General features: G+C 45.7%; 1 protein-coding gene across 2 annotated transcripts in view; it reads left to right on the top strand.

Annotated features, from left to right (window-relative positions):
- Positions 1-17,666, top strand: part of LOC142584838 (uncharacterized) — a 63,079-nt gene that overhangs the window by 34,116 nt on the left and 11,297 nt on the right. For both annotated transcript variants that reach the window (XM_075695133.1, XM_075695134.1), the window contains 4 exons: positions 1,660-1,740; positions 3,350-3,395; positions 10,003-10,184; positions 10,826-10,925. In XM_075695133.1, coding sequence (XP_075551248.1) covers positions 1,660-1,740; positions 3,350-3,395; positions 10,003-10,184; positions 10,826-10,925 — 409 coding nt within the window. The remainder of the gene's footprint in view (positions 1-1,659; positions 1,741-3,349; positions 3,396-10,002; positions 10,185-10,825; positions 10,926-17,666) is intronic.

Below are 17,666 nucleotides of genomic sequence, written 5' to 3' on the forward strand. Positions count from 1 at the left end.
AACATTATATCGAATATAACATAGAGCAGCAGAGTCACCATGAACTTCTGTGTGTGTTCTATGGCAAAATAAACCACTTACTACAGTCGACTCTCGTTACAATGGACCCTGATAATCCGACAAAAAGCATCAGTTTTATCCGAAGTCCGTAATATCCGCAGCACCTCACTTTCGAAACTTTCGTCACAGTGTTGAACAACTTTATTGCAAAGAGTGAGTAAAAAACGTTCAAAGTGAAAAACAAACAAAAAAGTTGCAGTTTTGCCTCAAAGCCAAAGCATCAATTGCAATAGCAAATTAAAGCAAGATAAGCGGGGTAGCAGCAGTGAGCAAATTGACCTTCGTGCTGTCTCTTGCTTCAACCCGAACAAAACGTCGAAAGCACAGCGCATACGATGCTACCGGCACTGGGCGCACTTTGTCCACATCGCAGTGCACTTTCAAAATACGGCACCCATGCAGGCGAACATTTTGTCCACATCACAGATCGCTTTCAGGATACGGTGCCCGCATGGGTGAGGACTTTGTCCACCTTGCAGATCGCTTTCAAGATACAGTGACTGTACTGTAAGCAGCAACCGCTGGAGTTGAACCCCCCTTCTCTCTCGCCTCCCCTCTCCCCCATGCCTCGTGCGCGAGAGAAGACGGTGCATTTCCGCCCTGCCTTCCTCCCTTGTGCCCACGACATTGAGCTGTAACCGTCGGCTGACCCTTGCAAGTCAGTTGCCAACCCATGTCGACATGGCAAAAGTACATTTTATGCGCCCGATTTAGAAAAAAATTGCTGCTAATTTTATGTGCTGTAGCTGATAGTTCGTTCTAATGTGGTTCGTGAAAAGCGAACTTTGTTGCATTAATAAAATAGGTAGAACAAATTAAGGGTGAAATACGGTCTGTTATGTTTGAAAGTCTGTTGTACCCGGGTTTGTTGTAAAGGGCGTAGACTGTACAATGTTCCCGTGTTGCACTAGTGGTTACAATAAATAAATCTGGCTACTGAGTGTCTGCGCCGGAAGAAAAAGAATCCAAAATCCAGGAAAAGAAAAGAAAAAGAATGCCAACCACCACCCCTTGCCTGCATGCTGCACACACCACATCGACAACCCTGAAGGCAAAGGCACGCAGTGTATCCAGACTGCAGACAGGTGTGGCAGCTTGCATTTGTTTTTCTTTTTCAGTATTTCACGTTCCTGTTCTTTTCTGCACAGACACCCAGTAGCCAGATTTCACTATTATAACCAACAATACTACTCGGGAGCATTGTAGTAAGCATTTTATTTTGCCATAGAACACACACAGAAAGTCACAGTGCCACGGCTGCTCTGTGTTATATATGATATATTGTTAAAACCGATATTGTCATAAGTGGTTTCCGCTGTATATTAAATTATTCAGGGTGCTCCAGTACTTGTCATAGAATTTTTAATAGTTTAGAGCATTTTAATCTTTAACGCATGAAAACAACAAGTAAAAACTGTTATGTCAGTACTCCTTCAAGGTGATTGGCTTGAGGTAGCAGTCATTCACCTTTGCTGAAGATGCAGCGTCAATCTGGAGAATAAGAATGAATGAACAGCTCTCATTTTTGCCATTTAGCTAAGGGAAAGTATTAAAGAATCCTGCGCATAAGCTTCAGGGGTGCATTATGTTTCTTTGCAGCACATGGGCAGTACAAGACACAAACTAATATCACAGAAAAAGCCACTCAAACCAGAACGCGCCATGAAGAGGGCCCTCAAGGTGAGCATTTTATCGCTGCATTTTTTGTACAGGGTGGCATGACCTTTGGAGTACGTGTTTCCAAAAAATACTGTCGCACCTTTTTCTCTAAGTGACTCAAGACGTGCAGGGTATTAAGTTGTCTAGTGTGCAGTACATTGCTTCGTGGTGAATGCAGAGGGCTGTGTGTTAGCTGCCTTGTAAGTCACTCTGTTGTTTCAACATCTTGCGTGTTCAAACACTGCAAATGTTGGGTCATGATAAAATGTCTGTGCCATTTCCCCATATTGGTCAATGTTTACGAGCATTCAGATGCTGACGCTCATTTTGTGCTTACAGCAGGGAATGCTGTGGAAGCTAGAGCAATTTGTCATACTGCCTGCATTCATCCCCATGCCGCACTTGTCCAGCACACTACGTTTCACAGCCAAAATCTTCAAATCATTTTGATGATTGTGCATGGATGCGATAAGTTGATAGGGTGGGTCCTTGTGATCATCAAATGCCAAATTTTGGTGTTCTGCATAAGCTATGTAATTTAGCATTAGGTCGTGAACATCTGCATCACTGCTGATTGCAGTGGCACCGCTTCTTGTATTTTCAGCTGCCTCTGCCCGCTCTACGTAGAATGGGCGAGTGATTTCACTCGGGCCACCAATCCACATTACATCACTAGGAATACTTAAACCATACCACCTGATTAGGCTTAAATTTAGTGGTATATTACATATATACAGTCGAACTCACTTCTAACGATCTCAAATATAACAATTTATTGGTTACATTGGAGGCTGATTCTAATGGAGGGAAGAAACATGTTGTCACAGTTCAAGGACAGAGAGTATGCTGCTTTTATTGTCCAGAGAAAGGTATGCTGGAAAGCATAGAAAAAGCATGTGTGTTTTGGGAGAGCTAGCAAAAAGGAAGGCAGTGAGATAGAAAGACCCCAAAAGCGAGGGAACGTTTAAGTGCTGACGAAAAAGCAGGGCTCTGCCTACTGGGATGATGGAACCACTGGCATACATCGCCGCTGGGAGCGAACACTGGCTACAAAGACAGTCGCAGATGGATGTTCGCTACAAAGGACCCCTAGACTGCAGAGCTAAAGGGAAGAAAGGAATGGAAAAGTGAAATTTGAGGACTGGCTGGCTTTACGTGATCATAAAACACAGTCATTTGCCTCTCTGTCAGCTTTGCTCCTAGCAGGTGACGAGTTAACTTTTTGAAATGGTTGACAGAAGTGTGAAGTGTGCAGAATTTCTAGTGCTGTCACGCTGTTTCTGATGACCACTGATGAAAGCACAATCCTGAACCATCACGCTCGGACAAATAGTTTGCCTTCGGAACTGTTACAAGACAATGCCCTAGCTTTGGCAGCATTGCCCGTTAATTATAGAATGAAGTACAGTAGTACTGTGTAGATGACAAAGCAGAGTCGTATAAAGTATTGTCTTTGCGAGGTTGTTCAGGGGTCCGCTCTCCAGCCGGTGAGCATTTTACGGTAGTGTAGTCTGCTCTGTGGGGCTCACGAGTAGAAGCATCGCACACCTGAGCAGTCCTGCGCATGTTGAATTGAGCTAATTTATTTTTGGGACTGCGCCCTCACGTTTCTGGTCTGTGCTTTCTGCAGCCCTTCTACAAGAACAAAAAGAAGGATAAAAGTGAAGAGCGATCAGGTGAGCATGCTAATCTGACTCTGGGTTTGTGGGCAACGGGTGGCTCTTCAAACTGGAAGGGGGGTAACTCAACAGAAAAATATGTAGGAATGTAGTGCAGTCTGCTTGTGGTGGTTACATGTTATAAAAGTGTGTACTGTCACTGTATTGTACATCTAAAGTTTAAAATCAACTAGTATATATCAAGATATGGCTGTTAGTCAGATTTGCAGACATTTTTGTCAACGTTACAGGTGAACTGCATGGTGCAAACCTCGTATGAGAGCCAAGCAGCAGTTAAAGCAGAAAGCTGGGTTAGTTAGCTGCTTGAATTGTGTGATATCTTCACAGAACTAAAGACGGAACACATGAAGTATAGACTGTGTGGGCAATGCCTGCTGTCCAGTTTGTGAACCATCCCATCTTTTTCATGTTTTCTGTCTTAGGCCAAGCTTGGCGGGGGCATGGCACTTATTGCTTCCGGTTGATAAGTGGCATTATTGTGCTTCTGCCTGGCTGCACTGGCTTGTACTAGTATAGTTGAACCCACTTATAACAAAATTTAAGTGCCAAGAAAATCCTCTTGTTATAACCAATAATTGTTACAACTGTAACTGGGTTGCACAAAAAAAGAAAACAATTTAATAAGACAGAAGTAAGTACTCTAGAACCTATTTATTGCATTACTGGTTTTGGCAATATATACTCTGATGTAACAATGAGCACCTGCTGCACTGTGAACTTTTGTGTGTGTTCTGTGGTAAAATAAATTGATTACTACAATATTCCCATGCCACATTATTGGTTGTAACAACAAAATCTATCTACAAGGCGTCTGTGCGGAAAAGAAAAGGAATAAAACATTATGGGACAAAAAACAAAGTGCGAGCCCCATCACTACACACATTTTTGTGCCGCACGCCCCTCACGGCATACTTTCATCGCCTCTCCACTCCTCCAATGTCTGCGACAAGGTGGAAGGGAGATGGGAGAGAAGCGGGTAAGGCCACTGATCCGATGCGACAGAGGCACGTCCTGCAGGGTGTGCAGCACAAAGCAAAGGCGGGCTGCACGGCACAAAGGCAGGTGTGGCAAAGGATCTCGCTTCTTTTCTTTCTTGTTTTTTAGAGACAATATGTGACGAACACATGCCATGCAGGGTGCGCAGCGCAAAAGCATGCGTAACAAAGCAGTGCATGTCCCCCCTAACCCGTCCGAAGATTTTGTGGTTTTTCTTCCTTTCGGCGGACATACCCAGTAGCGGGATTTATTTATAAGTGATGATGCGGGCATGGGAGCATTGTAATAAGCGGTTTATTTTACCATAGAACACATAAAAAAGTTGACGGTGCATCGGCTTCTCACTGTTATATCCAATATATTTTTAGAAAATGGTACCGTTGCTGGTGGGTTCGACTGTACTGACAAAATATTGTGTCAAAATATTGTGTCAAAATATTGTGTCCCACTATTTTTGATATGTAGCTGTCAATGACTCCATTAATCAAGGTGCGACGCCTCAATCTTCAAGAGTGCCACAAATAAATAAGTACAGCACATTTTATGTGACCCATTCAAAACTAGCGCTGAGTGCAGCATGACTTCGAACATGTAGCAAGAAATTATTCACATGACCGAAAGCAGAGGTGGCGGTCATGCAGTATCACAAACAACTTGAGAGTGAACCAGGCAGCCCAATGTGGTGGTTGAAGTCTAATACAATGACCGTGTTGCCAAAAGTTGCCAAATTGGCCATTACACATGCACAGTTCTCTTGAAAATGCAGGGGACCTGTGGTCCTTTCTTGACCCATCAAGTGCTGAACGGACTTTGCTTTCGGAAGCATGGTGTTCACTCATTCGTTTTGTTGATGCCACGAGACCGTCAGATCAGATTTTGGCAAAGTGATGAGTCTTCTTTTTCATGTCTAAAGCCACATGCACTTGGTACTGCACTGGTTGCATTAAAGGGGCCCGAAACCACCTCTTGGGCTTGGTGAAAAAACATTCAGCAGATAGCGTACACGGCTGTGAACCTCTTAGCCAAATTTTGCAGTCATGGATGGTGCGTGAGGTTCACAAGCACAGCACAAGGTAACCTATCCCTTAAACACATTCTTTTCAAACAGAGGCCTTCTCCTCACACGTTTGAAAAGTGCTGGCAGCTGCCATGTTTCGTCATACAGCAGATTCCCATGGATGGCTGCTATTGGCTGACAGCTGATGGCAGTCAGTAAGGGTGTTTGGATCACTTTGCTTCTCCCTTTTATTATTGTGTCATTTAATTGATGCAGTTAACTAAACAGGCTAAAGTTCTATAAGAATTGCGCACTTCCAGGAGATGCCAACTATCATCTGCTCACAGTCGGCCATCCCTACCCATGTAGGAACGAAACTTTGGTCACATTAGGGGGGGGGGTGGCGGCTTATCAGTGTTGTGGCCATTGAGTCTTACTAACTTCAGTTAGTTTCAAGCATTCAACTTGCCTTAAACCACACAAAATGTAAGCCCCAACCACATGTATGCTACCCCTGCCGTGCCTCACAATGTTTAGTGGTTAGCATCTACAAGGGATGCACCCTTGCGCACACTCACTCACGACCACCTTTACTTCAGGCCACCGCTCCTAACTATACACCTTGGCAGACATTGCTTCGTATTGACATGTGTACTTGTTTATCTTTATCAGGCGACCACGTTTCACTGCCTAACAAATGTTATCACACAGTGCAGGACGCACTTGCATGTATCAGGAGTTTCTGGAATGTTGTCGATGGTTCCATCCGATGTCTGTCATCGAACCTTGTGTAATCTGATTGCATGTATGCGTGACGCAAATAGTGTAGAACTAGTGATTACTCTGGAACATTCGACAACTGATGTATTAAAGCCAATGCGCTTGACCCGCTGATCACATTTTCGACGATCGCCGACTATGTGCGCCGCTTTCGTTGAGCATTGAGTGTAGCCTGTTTTTTCTGGGCACAGGTTCGCCCAATAAAGTTAGTTTTGCTGCTCACAGTTTTGTTGCTGTGTCCTCAACCATCACTACCACGTGACATCTGGTGGAGGTGCTGGTTCGTTCATATACCGGACGCCCCCGACAAGCCGTTATCCAAGCCCGAACCGCAAAGACAAAATCTATGTCGTCCCAGATCATCGAGCAAGTAGCTGACTGCAACAGCTACCTGTGGAACACGGACTTGTACTTGAGACAACCAAGAAGATTGTGGCCAAGACAACCCCAATGGCTGACCCAGCCTCCCCTGTTATCCTGCAGCAACCTCGGGACCCACTAACCTTCCATGGAGCAGCAACAGAAGATCTGGAATCCTGGCTGGAGCCCTACAAATGAATCGCGACTTTCAACTGCTGGGATGCCAACGACAAGGTGTGGCATCTATACTTCGCCTTAGAAGACGCCACCAGAACGTAGTTTGACAACCAGGAGTCGACCTTGACAACATGGGACCTGTTTCGTAGTGGCTTCCTGCACACCTTTACGAGCGTTGTGCGCAAGGAAAGGGCCGAAGCCATGCTAGACGCCCGAGTGCAGCTGCCTAACAAGAATGTTGCCATCTTCACTTCACTTCACATTATTACCTTAAAGGCCCCCAGGATTGGGGATATTACATAAGGGGTGGGTAGCAAATAAAATAGATTAAATATACAAGGAAAAGAGGTTTAGGTACAAGTTTGCTCGCTGTTAAATATGTTAGTTATACAGTTCAAAAACATGGATGGGCAGGTGATTGCGGCGATGTCATGTGGAAGGCCGTTCCGGTCCAAGGCTGAGCGTGGAAAGAATGATGAAGTAAAAGTGGTAGTGTGCGCACGTGGCCGGCCAACTTGGAAGGGGATGACCAATGCGGAGTGAAATGCGCGCAGGAGGACTGATGTAGTGTGGATGATGAAGTGAGCTGTAAAAGAACCTGTGGAATAAGTAGATATAGTAGCAATACGACGCCAACAAGCCAGGGTTGTTAGGCCGGATTCTGCTTTTAACTATGGTACACTGGCATTATATGAATAGCATGAATGAATTAATCTTGTGGCACGATTCTGTACTGATTCTAGACAGTTTGTTAGATATTTTTGGTTAGGGCTCCAGATGGCAGAGGCATATTCCAGCTTAGAGCGTACGAGTGAGCAATTTTAGGTTTGGTGGCGCTTGACGTAGATGATGTTTTAAGAATCCAAGGCTTCTGTTAGCAGATGATATCACTCTAGTGACATGCGCGTTCCAGGTTAGGTTGTTGGACAAAGTTACGCCTAGGTATTTATAAGATTGTGCTAATGCTATCGTCACATGTGAGATTGTATAAGGGAACAGGAGAGGATTACGTTTTCAATGAAATGACATGAGTTTGCATTTATCAGGGTTTAGTTCCATGAGCCATTGGTTTCACCACTCCTGAACGCAAATTAAATCGCTTTGGAGGATTAGTTGATCAAAGGGGTTACTGACTGTGCAATATATAACACAGTCATTGGCAAAGATATGGACATTACCGGAGACGTGATGGTAGGTCGTTAGCATATATTAAAAATAGAAGGGGACCAAGGACTGATCCTTGTGGAATGCCTGATGTTACTGGAAGAGACCTCGAGTCTTGATTATTAACGTGAACAAATTGGGTACAGTTTGCCAGAAATTCTTTTATCCACTGCAGTATGTTATGATACAAGTTTAACCAAGAAAGTTTTAGTAGCAAGTGCTTGTGAGGAACCTTGTCGAAGGGTTTCACGAAATCTAGGAAGATTACGATGGAAGAAATTAGCCGTCTGTTCTGCCACGCCGACCCGGATATGCCTGAGGAGAAGAAAGTCTGCCTACTCATGCGTGGTGTGAAGGAAGAACTTTTCGGCGCAATTATACGAAGCCCACCGAAGACCATAGAAGAGTTTCTCCACATTGAGAAAACACTAGAAATGTGGAACCGGCAATTTAACCACCGCACTAACTCTACAAACTACACCGGCATTCAGTCACTGGCCGCTGACGATCTCCGCGAGACTATCAGAACGGTCATATGGGAAGAGCTGCAGAAGTTGTACCCGAGGTTGCAGCCTCAAGTGGCCTTGATCACCGAAATCGTCAAAGAAGAGGTTCAGCGTTAAACAAGTACACATATCAGTATTGAGATATTGATAACGCTTCAAAATGTGCAATTTAAAATTGCCTACTATCCCTGCAGGACTAAGCCGGTTCGCAGCACGGCCAGACTGGAGCACACGAGCGCATACTCCAATGCTGCCATGCACATAGCAAGTGCACAGCAGTTGTGCATAGCTGCGTCAGCTGCACCTGCTGCCTAGTGTAGATACGGCGACCACTGCAGGATGGCCCCACAAGCCCTTATGCCATCGAGATATGTTGAGAACTGCGTGCTCTGATTGGTCTCTGTGAGTGCCGTGGCTCCAGGCGCATGCGCCAACATTTGATTGGGACAGGCCATCTGCTTCCAGAGTTACACACCTTCGAGGTGTGTTGCAATCATGGTCGAAGCCTGCAACGTTGGGAATCCTTTCAACTAAATTCCTGAGTGGGGCGTCCATTGCCACGCCGATGTACATGCTGCCAACATAATCACATGAGCAATGACGATGTTTTGGCTAAGCCTTGGAAGGTGCGTGATTGCCACAGAGGTAAGCACGAAAGGAACTGTACTACTCATGCCACTTGGTATGAGAGTAAAACAGCCACGTGCAGCTCTCCAGTACACTGTAGCGCAGCAAAGTGATGACCAGCATTATTATAAGATTTGTTCAATTCAACCAAGTTTCCTTGCACCTTTTTCACCTATTTTTACGGTGTGCTGCACCTAGGGCCTCAATTGTCCGAAGTACTGCAATGGATCCTGCACTCGCATCCTCAATTGCACGGGGTACAAGACAAGTTGACACCATGGTGAAATGCACCCTTGAACTTAGCAGTGAGGGGGTGCAGCCCAGCATGCCACAACCGGCTCCACAAATGAAAAGTGCAGGCAGTGCCAGTGCACGTTTCCTGAATTGAACAAACCTAAAGTAACAGCGACTAAAAAGTATGTGTTGACAACAGCACCCTTCAATTTACACTGAAAGAGGAAACACAACATTGAAGCCAGTGACATAACGCTATAGATGGGGCACCAGAACAGATAGCGCCCATCTCCTTCACAACAGGGCATTGAGAAAGAATAAGATGAATATTGTGCTCATAATATTATGCTCGTACTAGGTCTTTCGGAAACACTCTTTAGGTAATGCGTTCCTTGGAGGCACAATACTAATCCCAAGGCATTTTTAAGGCTTCAAAGAAAGGTTATTCAGGACCCTTTCAAAAGTTAATGTAATTATTTGTTGCACTCTCAATGAATAGCGACTCATAGTGGAATTACTGTTCTGATAGCTGTCCACTAAAGAAATAAAGAATGCCAAAAAATATTTTCTGTTGGTACTCCTGTTGTATCTTTGTCCATCGATCTGTTGTGTCTCTTGGGTGTCCTAAGAATTGAACACCCAGCAACGCAATAACTTCTTTAGGTGGCTTTGTAGTGTGAACAGCATTGTTATCGCTAACTGCATCATTATTGACCGTGCCAACTATGAGCGCTTACAAGTCTGCTTTTTGTGCTATGTTCAGACGTCAGGACTGCGAAGGATAAGGGCAAGGAGGACAAGAAAAAGGACGATGACAAGGAGAAGGACAAGGAGAAAGACAAGGAGAAGGACAAGGAAGAGGACAAAGAGGAGGGCAAGAATAACAAGGAGCAGGACAATGCGCTGAACAACAAAGGAGCTGACAATGGCACCCACAGCACGAAGGTGAATACCTCATGCACTCAGCCCTCCCTGGGCAGGTTGGAAGGTTTACCAGCAGCGCGTACCGTAGCACAGGTGAGTTGCACGCAGCAGCAAATTGTGCTTTGCTACAGTTGTTCTGCATTTTCAAGAGTAAATGCTACAGCCTACGTTCGCCAGTGTGTGGCTTACACAACTTCTGTTTCCTTGCAGGTCACTGGCTGTCATGCCGGGGTACTGTGCCTTGCCGGGTGCACGCAGTGCTCCCGGCAGGCACATGTCAGCTCTGTCCTTACCCTTGACGCCAGCCAGGCCTCGTGTATTCATGTACAAAAAGAAAACACTTTGTTTTTGTACGTACAAGCTGCATAAGCTCCACGAGGACCATGGTTTGATTATCTCTTCTTGCCCTGAGCATAGCTTGCAGCTGCATGAGGGCACTTGCTACTGTCACGTTGTGACCATACCTTTGAATATGCCCATGACGTGACACTTGGTCACAGGATGACAGAGAGCATTGTTGTTGGCTTGACCTGGCGCATGATCTTGACGAGATCATGGCTTCAGCTCAGCTGGCATGAAGTTTTGTGCTGTTATCCGGGCCTGATCGAAATTCACCTTTCATTGTAAATAGTTGCTTTGCCTGAGTGTCTTGGTGGTTGCAGGTGCGGGACAAGTACCAGCTTGGCCTGCTCGATCAATTGAATGAACGCCCAGACAGGCGTAACGAGATGGAGTTTAGCCGTTCCCACCGGCCAATGAAAGGTAGGTCTTCTCTACTGTAGTGCACTGCATGATACAAGACATTTGTCTGTCTGGCTCTTGCTTTTCAATGATGGCCATGTACGTAAGTCAGTTCCTTCTCATTTGTTCTAGCGCAGTCTAATTGGTTTACTGCATCCTTTCGCAAATATAAATTGGTTTTGATGAAATTTTTGTATGAAATGAGGTGTAATTTTTTTAATATGCGAGAACACCTAAGCACTTCTTATGTACTATGAATGCAAAGACATTAACGCCCAATTAAACACTGCTGAGCAGTCCTTTAAGTTATGAACTCTTTGCAGGCAAGTGACTGCGTTCAGACTCATGGCGCTTTTTGATTTGGCCTTACCGAGGTGCAGTTAGAATGCAGGCGAGAGCTTGTGCGAAGAAGTAACGCGCGGATAACACAGGCGTCCGAGGTGAGAGTGAGGGGGACGTGACGTCGCGGCGATGCCCTCTCCCCTCACGTAATACCACGGCAGCAGGTGTTCCCTTTCGCCCGCTCTGCTTCGGTGAGGTCTGAAACAGCAAGCATGAGGCAGCATTATGTGCACGCCTTGCACATTCGTGACGTGGCGTCGCAGCCAATTGGAATTTAGGTGCCATTTTGCAGCTGCAGAAGCCGCTGGCTTTTTCGCTCAATATGCCATTTGACACTTTCACATCAAAAAATAAAGGCGATAGACGAGCACAGTATGAGTGCACTGTGTTAATATTTATACCGAAGTGCTTTAATACTTTTCTGCTGGTGACAAAACTTCGGGCCCAGTTCGCTGTAGGGACACAAGCTGCCACTAGGGACGTCACCGCAGATGAGGCTACGATCATCAGTGTCATCTGCTTGCTTTACTGGTTTAAAATAGTTATATGGGTTTAGGCCTGGTAGCACAAGGTCGACACAATGCCTATTTTGATCTGCCCACGGCTGTGTCGGCGAGAGAGGAGTCATTGGCATACTAGTCACGACTTCATTGTCACATTGCGATGACGCTACGACCCACCAAGCCGACACAGTTGCCACAGAATTTCTGCCGCTGATCACTGTGCATGCGGCTCGCTTTTTTTTTTTTAATTCAATCAAAAAAAAAAACAGTCTGCATACTCGCGGCAAGGAACACTTGTTGGAGTGCTTTCCATCTTTGCACACCAATTTACCTGTGCATTTCTTTATTTACACTGGCATGTATGGCCACAGTCAGTTGTTTGCTTCAAGTACCACATACATCATGCAGCGTTGACATGAAATAGTTATGAATATTGCAAGACATCCAGATCGGTGCGTATGAGCAATGTCATATCACACTAGCCGAGATGAGCTGCATAATATGAGTGGCCAATGCCTTCTGGGTCCCTTTGAAAATGGTTACTTGGAGATGAGTGTCTGTAATCAATAGCTCGTTCTCGCTTTTCCTACTCTTCACCATGCATGCAGTGTGCTCGATGAAGCACTCACTTGGGGAGCACTCACTGACTGACAACTTCAAGTTGTTAGCCAGTGAACTGTAGTCCCCGAGTAATGGATAAATAAGTACACGTGTCTATGCCCCTTTCTTAAAAAGCGCCATCCTGATGCTACAAACATAAGCGCAAGAAACTAAAGCACATGCAGTGAACAAGGACAACAAAAAAAAGATGGCCCTGAGTTAATTAGCACTGGTAGGGTGCACAACATGGACTCTTTCACACCGTGAGCAGCGGAACTGTGATTGCAAGATGCTGTCTGGTGCAACCTCATAGCCCAGTGCGCCAGTGCATTGGATGATTTTGTAGGGTCTGAAATAGCATTACAAAAGTTTATCGCTAAGTTCTCATCAGTGTATTTGGGTCCAAGCCCAAACATAGTCACCAGGCTGGTACTCGCCATAGCGTCGTCGAACATTGTAGCGCCGGCTATTGGTCCTTTGTTGGTTCTTGAGACGCGGGCGAGCGAGCTGTCGAGCTTCTTCAGCGCGCTGGCGATGGGCGGCGACATGGAGATTCTCTTCGTCAGTGACGTGCGGCAGCATGGCATCAAGATTTGTCGGCGAGTTCCTGCCATCTCAATCTGATCGTAAATCTGATCTGCTGGTTAAGTGCGTTGGCTTTTATACATGGCTCGTCTAAAGTTCCAGGGTAATCGCTAATGCACACATGCCTTCCAGAAACAGCGACACAATTCATGTCATGAGTGCAGTTTGATTACACAAGCTTCGATGAAAACATACACAGCCAGTAGGATTAATAACATTCGAGTAAGTTCCAGTCATGCAGGCGCCTCTTGCACTGAGCGACAACTTCAAGTTGTTAGCAGGTGAAATGCAGTCCCCGAGTAAATGATAAATAAATACATGTGTAAATAAAAATACCAGGACCTCCTGTAGAGGTCATGAATGGTACATAAAAAGCTACGACCATACTTAGTCGCATTTCATTTATGAAAATGCCGACAAGTGCAATAGGCAGCCTTCAATCGTTCTCAAGAATGGTGGCGTACCAATGTTGGCACTGCACCATGTCGTCGCTTCCAGCTTCTTGTGTACGCACATTAAATTTCATATCGCTATGGCCACAACTTAACTACAAAAGAAGTTCTCTTCTGTTACTATTTTGTTTGTCGGGGGATATTTGCTCCAGAGTTTATTTTACTTGCATGGTTCGAATTATTTCAGCCACCACTGAGACACCGCCGTGGGGGGGAAAGAAACAGTGAAGCCAATTGTTGACGAAACATGAGCACATAATGAAAACAAACCATCACATGCACAAAGCAATGACAACTTGTTTTACGAAACGTATTGGTATTGTTTTCATGTTGCCTTGTATAATTTCTTGCACCACGTGTCTCGGCCTCATTCGCATACTTGCGTGGACATCCAAAGGACCCGGGTGCAGCTACTGGCTGAGAAGTTGAAGTTGAAGGTTCTTCCATCGAAGCACACAACATTACTCACCGAAATCACTGTACCAAGTGGCAGCGTCGCGACGCTCGGGGCAATATACAGACCGGCCACCGGCGCACTCCGTCTCTGTGACCTCGTTAGTTTTTCTACTAGTATCTCTGTCGAAGGTTTGTCCAGCGTAGTGCACAGCAGAACTCACCAAAATCACCGCACTGACTGGCAGTGGATCAGTGCTGTCAGCGCCTTCGCAGAGAAAGGCGCGGTATGGGAATGCTGACATGATGAGCAGCATTGGAGCCAGCTAGGGAAGAAGACGATGAATGCAGGGGCAGTGGCACGAGCACATATCTGTGACCACGTGACTTTTTGTACCAAATCTGACCACGCCGCTAGATTTTCTGCATCATGAGCCATATAATGCTCTCACATTAATAAGTTCCATGAGCAGCCACAATCATTTGACATGTGTCGGCGCAGCTGCAGGGCATCGGTCTTGTGAGGATAAGTCATTGTTTACCTCTTGAGGATTATCTACAACTCGACCAAGGTGTTGCAGGATGTGCGGGTGAAGATCTTGCCTTCAGCCCCATGTTTCCAGGGCCAGTAAAGACCACAGCTGGGAGGTAGGACAGAGGCCGGGTCGTCTCATACAAGCTCCTAGACGGTTGTTTTAGCCCTGCTGAGGTCTTGAAGCTGCAGCCCGCTGCATGAAAGCCTCACTTCCACTCAGCGCAATGCGACCGTCTTCCAAAAGCCTTGCTTTCCTTCCTTCTCTTCCTCTCCCTCTTGGAGAGAACATGTGATTTCGTGATTGGCTTTTGGCCGAGGTGCTGCGTCTACCAAACTCGCACCGAATTTCACAATTCTTTTAGAGTCACTGGCTGTCCGCTGCACCACACGCGCACACATTAGTCTTTATACATGACACCATTCTAATTGCTTATCCTTTAGTTGAGGTCCACCAGCAGTGAATGTATGAACTCAACAGCTGAGCTAGGCCTAGTATCCGCTGAACGAGGCTGACACACACTCAAGCTTGGTTTGAATGGCCAGCAAGGGCTGACAATTGTGCATTTCAACTTCGGAAGCAGGTTTCGACTCGTTTTAAGTGTGAATACATACAAGTGTAAATACATACAAGCGCAGAGGATATGGCCGTCGCATTGTCAGTGTGGTGTATTCTCTCAGCAGTTGATTTCACGAAGGCTGGAAACCGCCTCAGCTCTCCCTCTGTAGCCAGAAAGACACTGGCACACAACAGGTCTTCGGCATTGTTCTTCTAGCTCCTGACAACCATTCAAGCTTACCTTTACATGGTAAAAAGCAAGAAGAGTGCATGAAGCCCCAACAGAAACCACACCAAAACACTGGCCAGCTTCTGCGCCGCTTGCTGAGTGCCCTTTCAGAACCAGTAGTGCCACTGCGCTGTCACTGTCGGCAGCATATGAAACTCTCCCATAATGTGATGCTGAAGCTTTGTGACCAGTAAAAAAGTAATAAATGACTGTGGTTTTACTATGTATGTTAGCACGGCTAAAAAGTTCAAGGAAAGTGCTTACCGGGCATATGTGAACAATTGCAATGCAGTTGAATCCCACTTCTTATGAAAGCAATGTTATGAGTTGCATCAAGTTTTACAAAAATTGTCTTCGTAAAATTATTTAGCCCACCAGCCTCTGAACGTACCATCGACGTCATCCAATGGTGAAAGGACATCAGGGAGGCACTAACTTCGATCAAGCCTATTCAGACAAGTTCTTGTGTTAGGCAAAACGAGCAACACCAAAGTTGCTGGAAGAGTCACTGTGACCTAAAAACAAGGTGTTGGTTGCAAGCCTCAGCTCTCCCAAGTTTGTTGTTGCTTGTGTGCCATGTTTAAATGTACATTATCATTATTAGGATGCATACATATAGTAAAACATCATAACAAAGTTGAAGGGAAAGCCAAAATCTCTTCCTTAGTATAGCTAATACTTTGTTATATCCATTAGTGCATTTTGCCGTGATATATGCCCAATGGCGTGCACAATTTTAACCATGCATAGAAGAAGGTAGCTTTGCAGCCTGTGGAACCGCTACATGGCCACTTATGCGGTTAAATTAATAAAATAAAACAGCAAAAGAATCTTCGGTATGTGTAACACACAACTTCTTAGCACCTGACACGACAGCCTTTACGATAGCTGCCTCCTGTTCCAATGCGATTGTCATGAAACTGGCAAAATGGCAACATTTTAATGGCAACATTGTTTAAAAAGAACAGCTTGCATACTGCGGCACACAACACGGCATACCGAATGTGCAGCTGATTCAGGCTGATCTGCTGCTCATCGGTGGCTTTGCAGTGTGAACGACGAAGAGGCCGATGAATCTCGCCACGCCGGCTTTGCTTGGCCGGTTCGTGGCCTTTGAGATTGCACTACCACTAGTGCAACCTGTGAGGTGACGCCTAACTGCACCAGCCTATGCAGAGCTCCCTATCAGAAGCAGAATTGAGTGCACTAGTATTTTGCAGTGCCGTGTGCAAGCAGCATCTCACCATCGTCATTGCACTTCTCTTCCTCACTGCAGTGCGTTGCGCAGGATGGCGCAAGTTGGAGTGCAGCTAGGTGTGGCCTCCGAGATAGAGCCATTGTTGTCTCAGAGGCCATGCCTAACTGAAATCAAACTGTGTAGCGCCACAGTGAGAGAGCAAAGTGCAATGGAAATAGTGAGCCCCTGCTTACGTGTGTCCATGCATGAGGGTAACTAAAAGAGCAGTGTTGCTTGATGGCATACTTGATGGGGTACGCAGTTTTGAGCTTATATTTTACAGTTTCGTTGTAATGGGGTTCCATTGTATCCCACAAGAGGTGTGTGCTCAGGAAAGAAACTTTTAAAAAATGCGTGCTATGCCTTCCAGTGTCGTGTAGATGGGATTTTTATGCATATTAATGTTTGCAGGCTGGCAGGTGTGCTAATGATGTTATAGAGATAGGAAAGGCAGTAAAACTGAATTTTCCAGAGGCAGAAATAATTTATGTCCGAAAGGGTTATTATTTCGACTGTGCATGTCCATAATTTGATGCCTGTAGCTAGCCTATTCATGGTCATACATATTGGAAAGAGCTGTGAGAAAAAACATACTAACTCGGGTGGTGTATGATCCGAATTCACTAAAAATTTGACAAACTCAACTGCAATTGACATCTGCGTAATGCAAAGTGTCGTGCGAATCATTGCTGCACGAGATGCTGACATGCACTGAGCCAGTGGGGCTCGTGCAGCCCGAAACACTCATTGTTTTTGCAGCTTCAGCAAGCTTACATTTGCAGTCCTCAAATGCAGCCTGGATCAGCAGCTGCTGTGAGCGGGGTATTATTGTGGGAAGTTTTCACGTGCTCACTCGATGCTAAAACATGCCACGCGCACGCTAGTGGATCCTGAGCGACCTGAGACACATGTTACCATTTTACTGTTTTGTAAAGTTTAAGAGGGTGACAGGAAACTGACATGAAATTGAACTCGTGGGCACGACACTGGAATACAATGCCTGCGATGGCACCAGAGCAAAATATGACACTCACTTTATGCCGCCTGCAGCAGGGAATAGCGGTGCATTTGGGTTATCACCTGCTAAAAGCGTGCAGTATGCTTACAACGGCACTACGCCCTTTTGCGCTGTGAAACAGATAGATGAAAGTGTTTATTGCAGTAGGTTTGGTGGTGGTAGCGACGACCCAGGAGTAGATTTGCTGGTACCAGCATAGGAAACAATGCATGCTGGCATTTTCAGGCGAGACAGGTGGGGGAGTATTGTGGGCAAGCCACTGATGCGGGTGCCTACTGTTCTCGATCATGTGCGCCTCGCATATTTTCTCTT

This window comes from Dermacentor variabilis, chromosome 6 (assembly GCF_050947875.1).
Source record: "Dermacentor variabilis isolate Ectoservices chromosome 6, ASM5094787v1, whole genome shotgun sequence".
Classification (NCBI taxonomy): Eukaryota; Metazoa; Arthropoda; class Arachnida; order Ixodida; family Ixodidae; genus Dermacentor; species Dermacentor variabilis.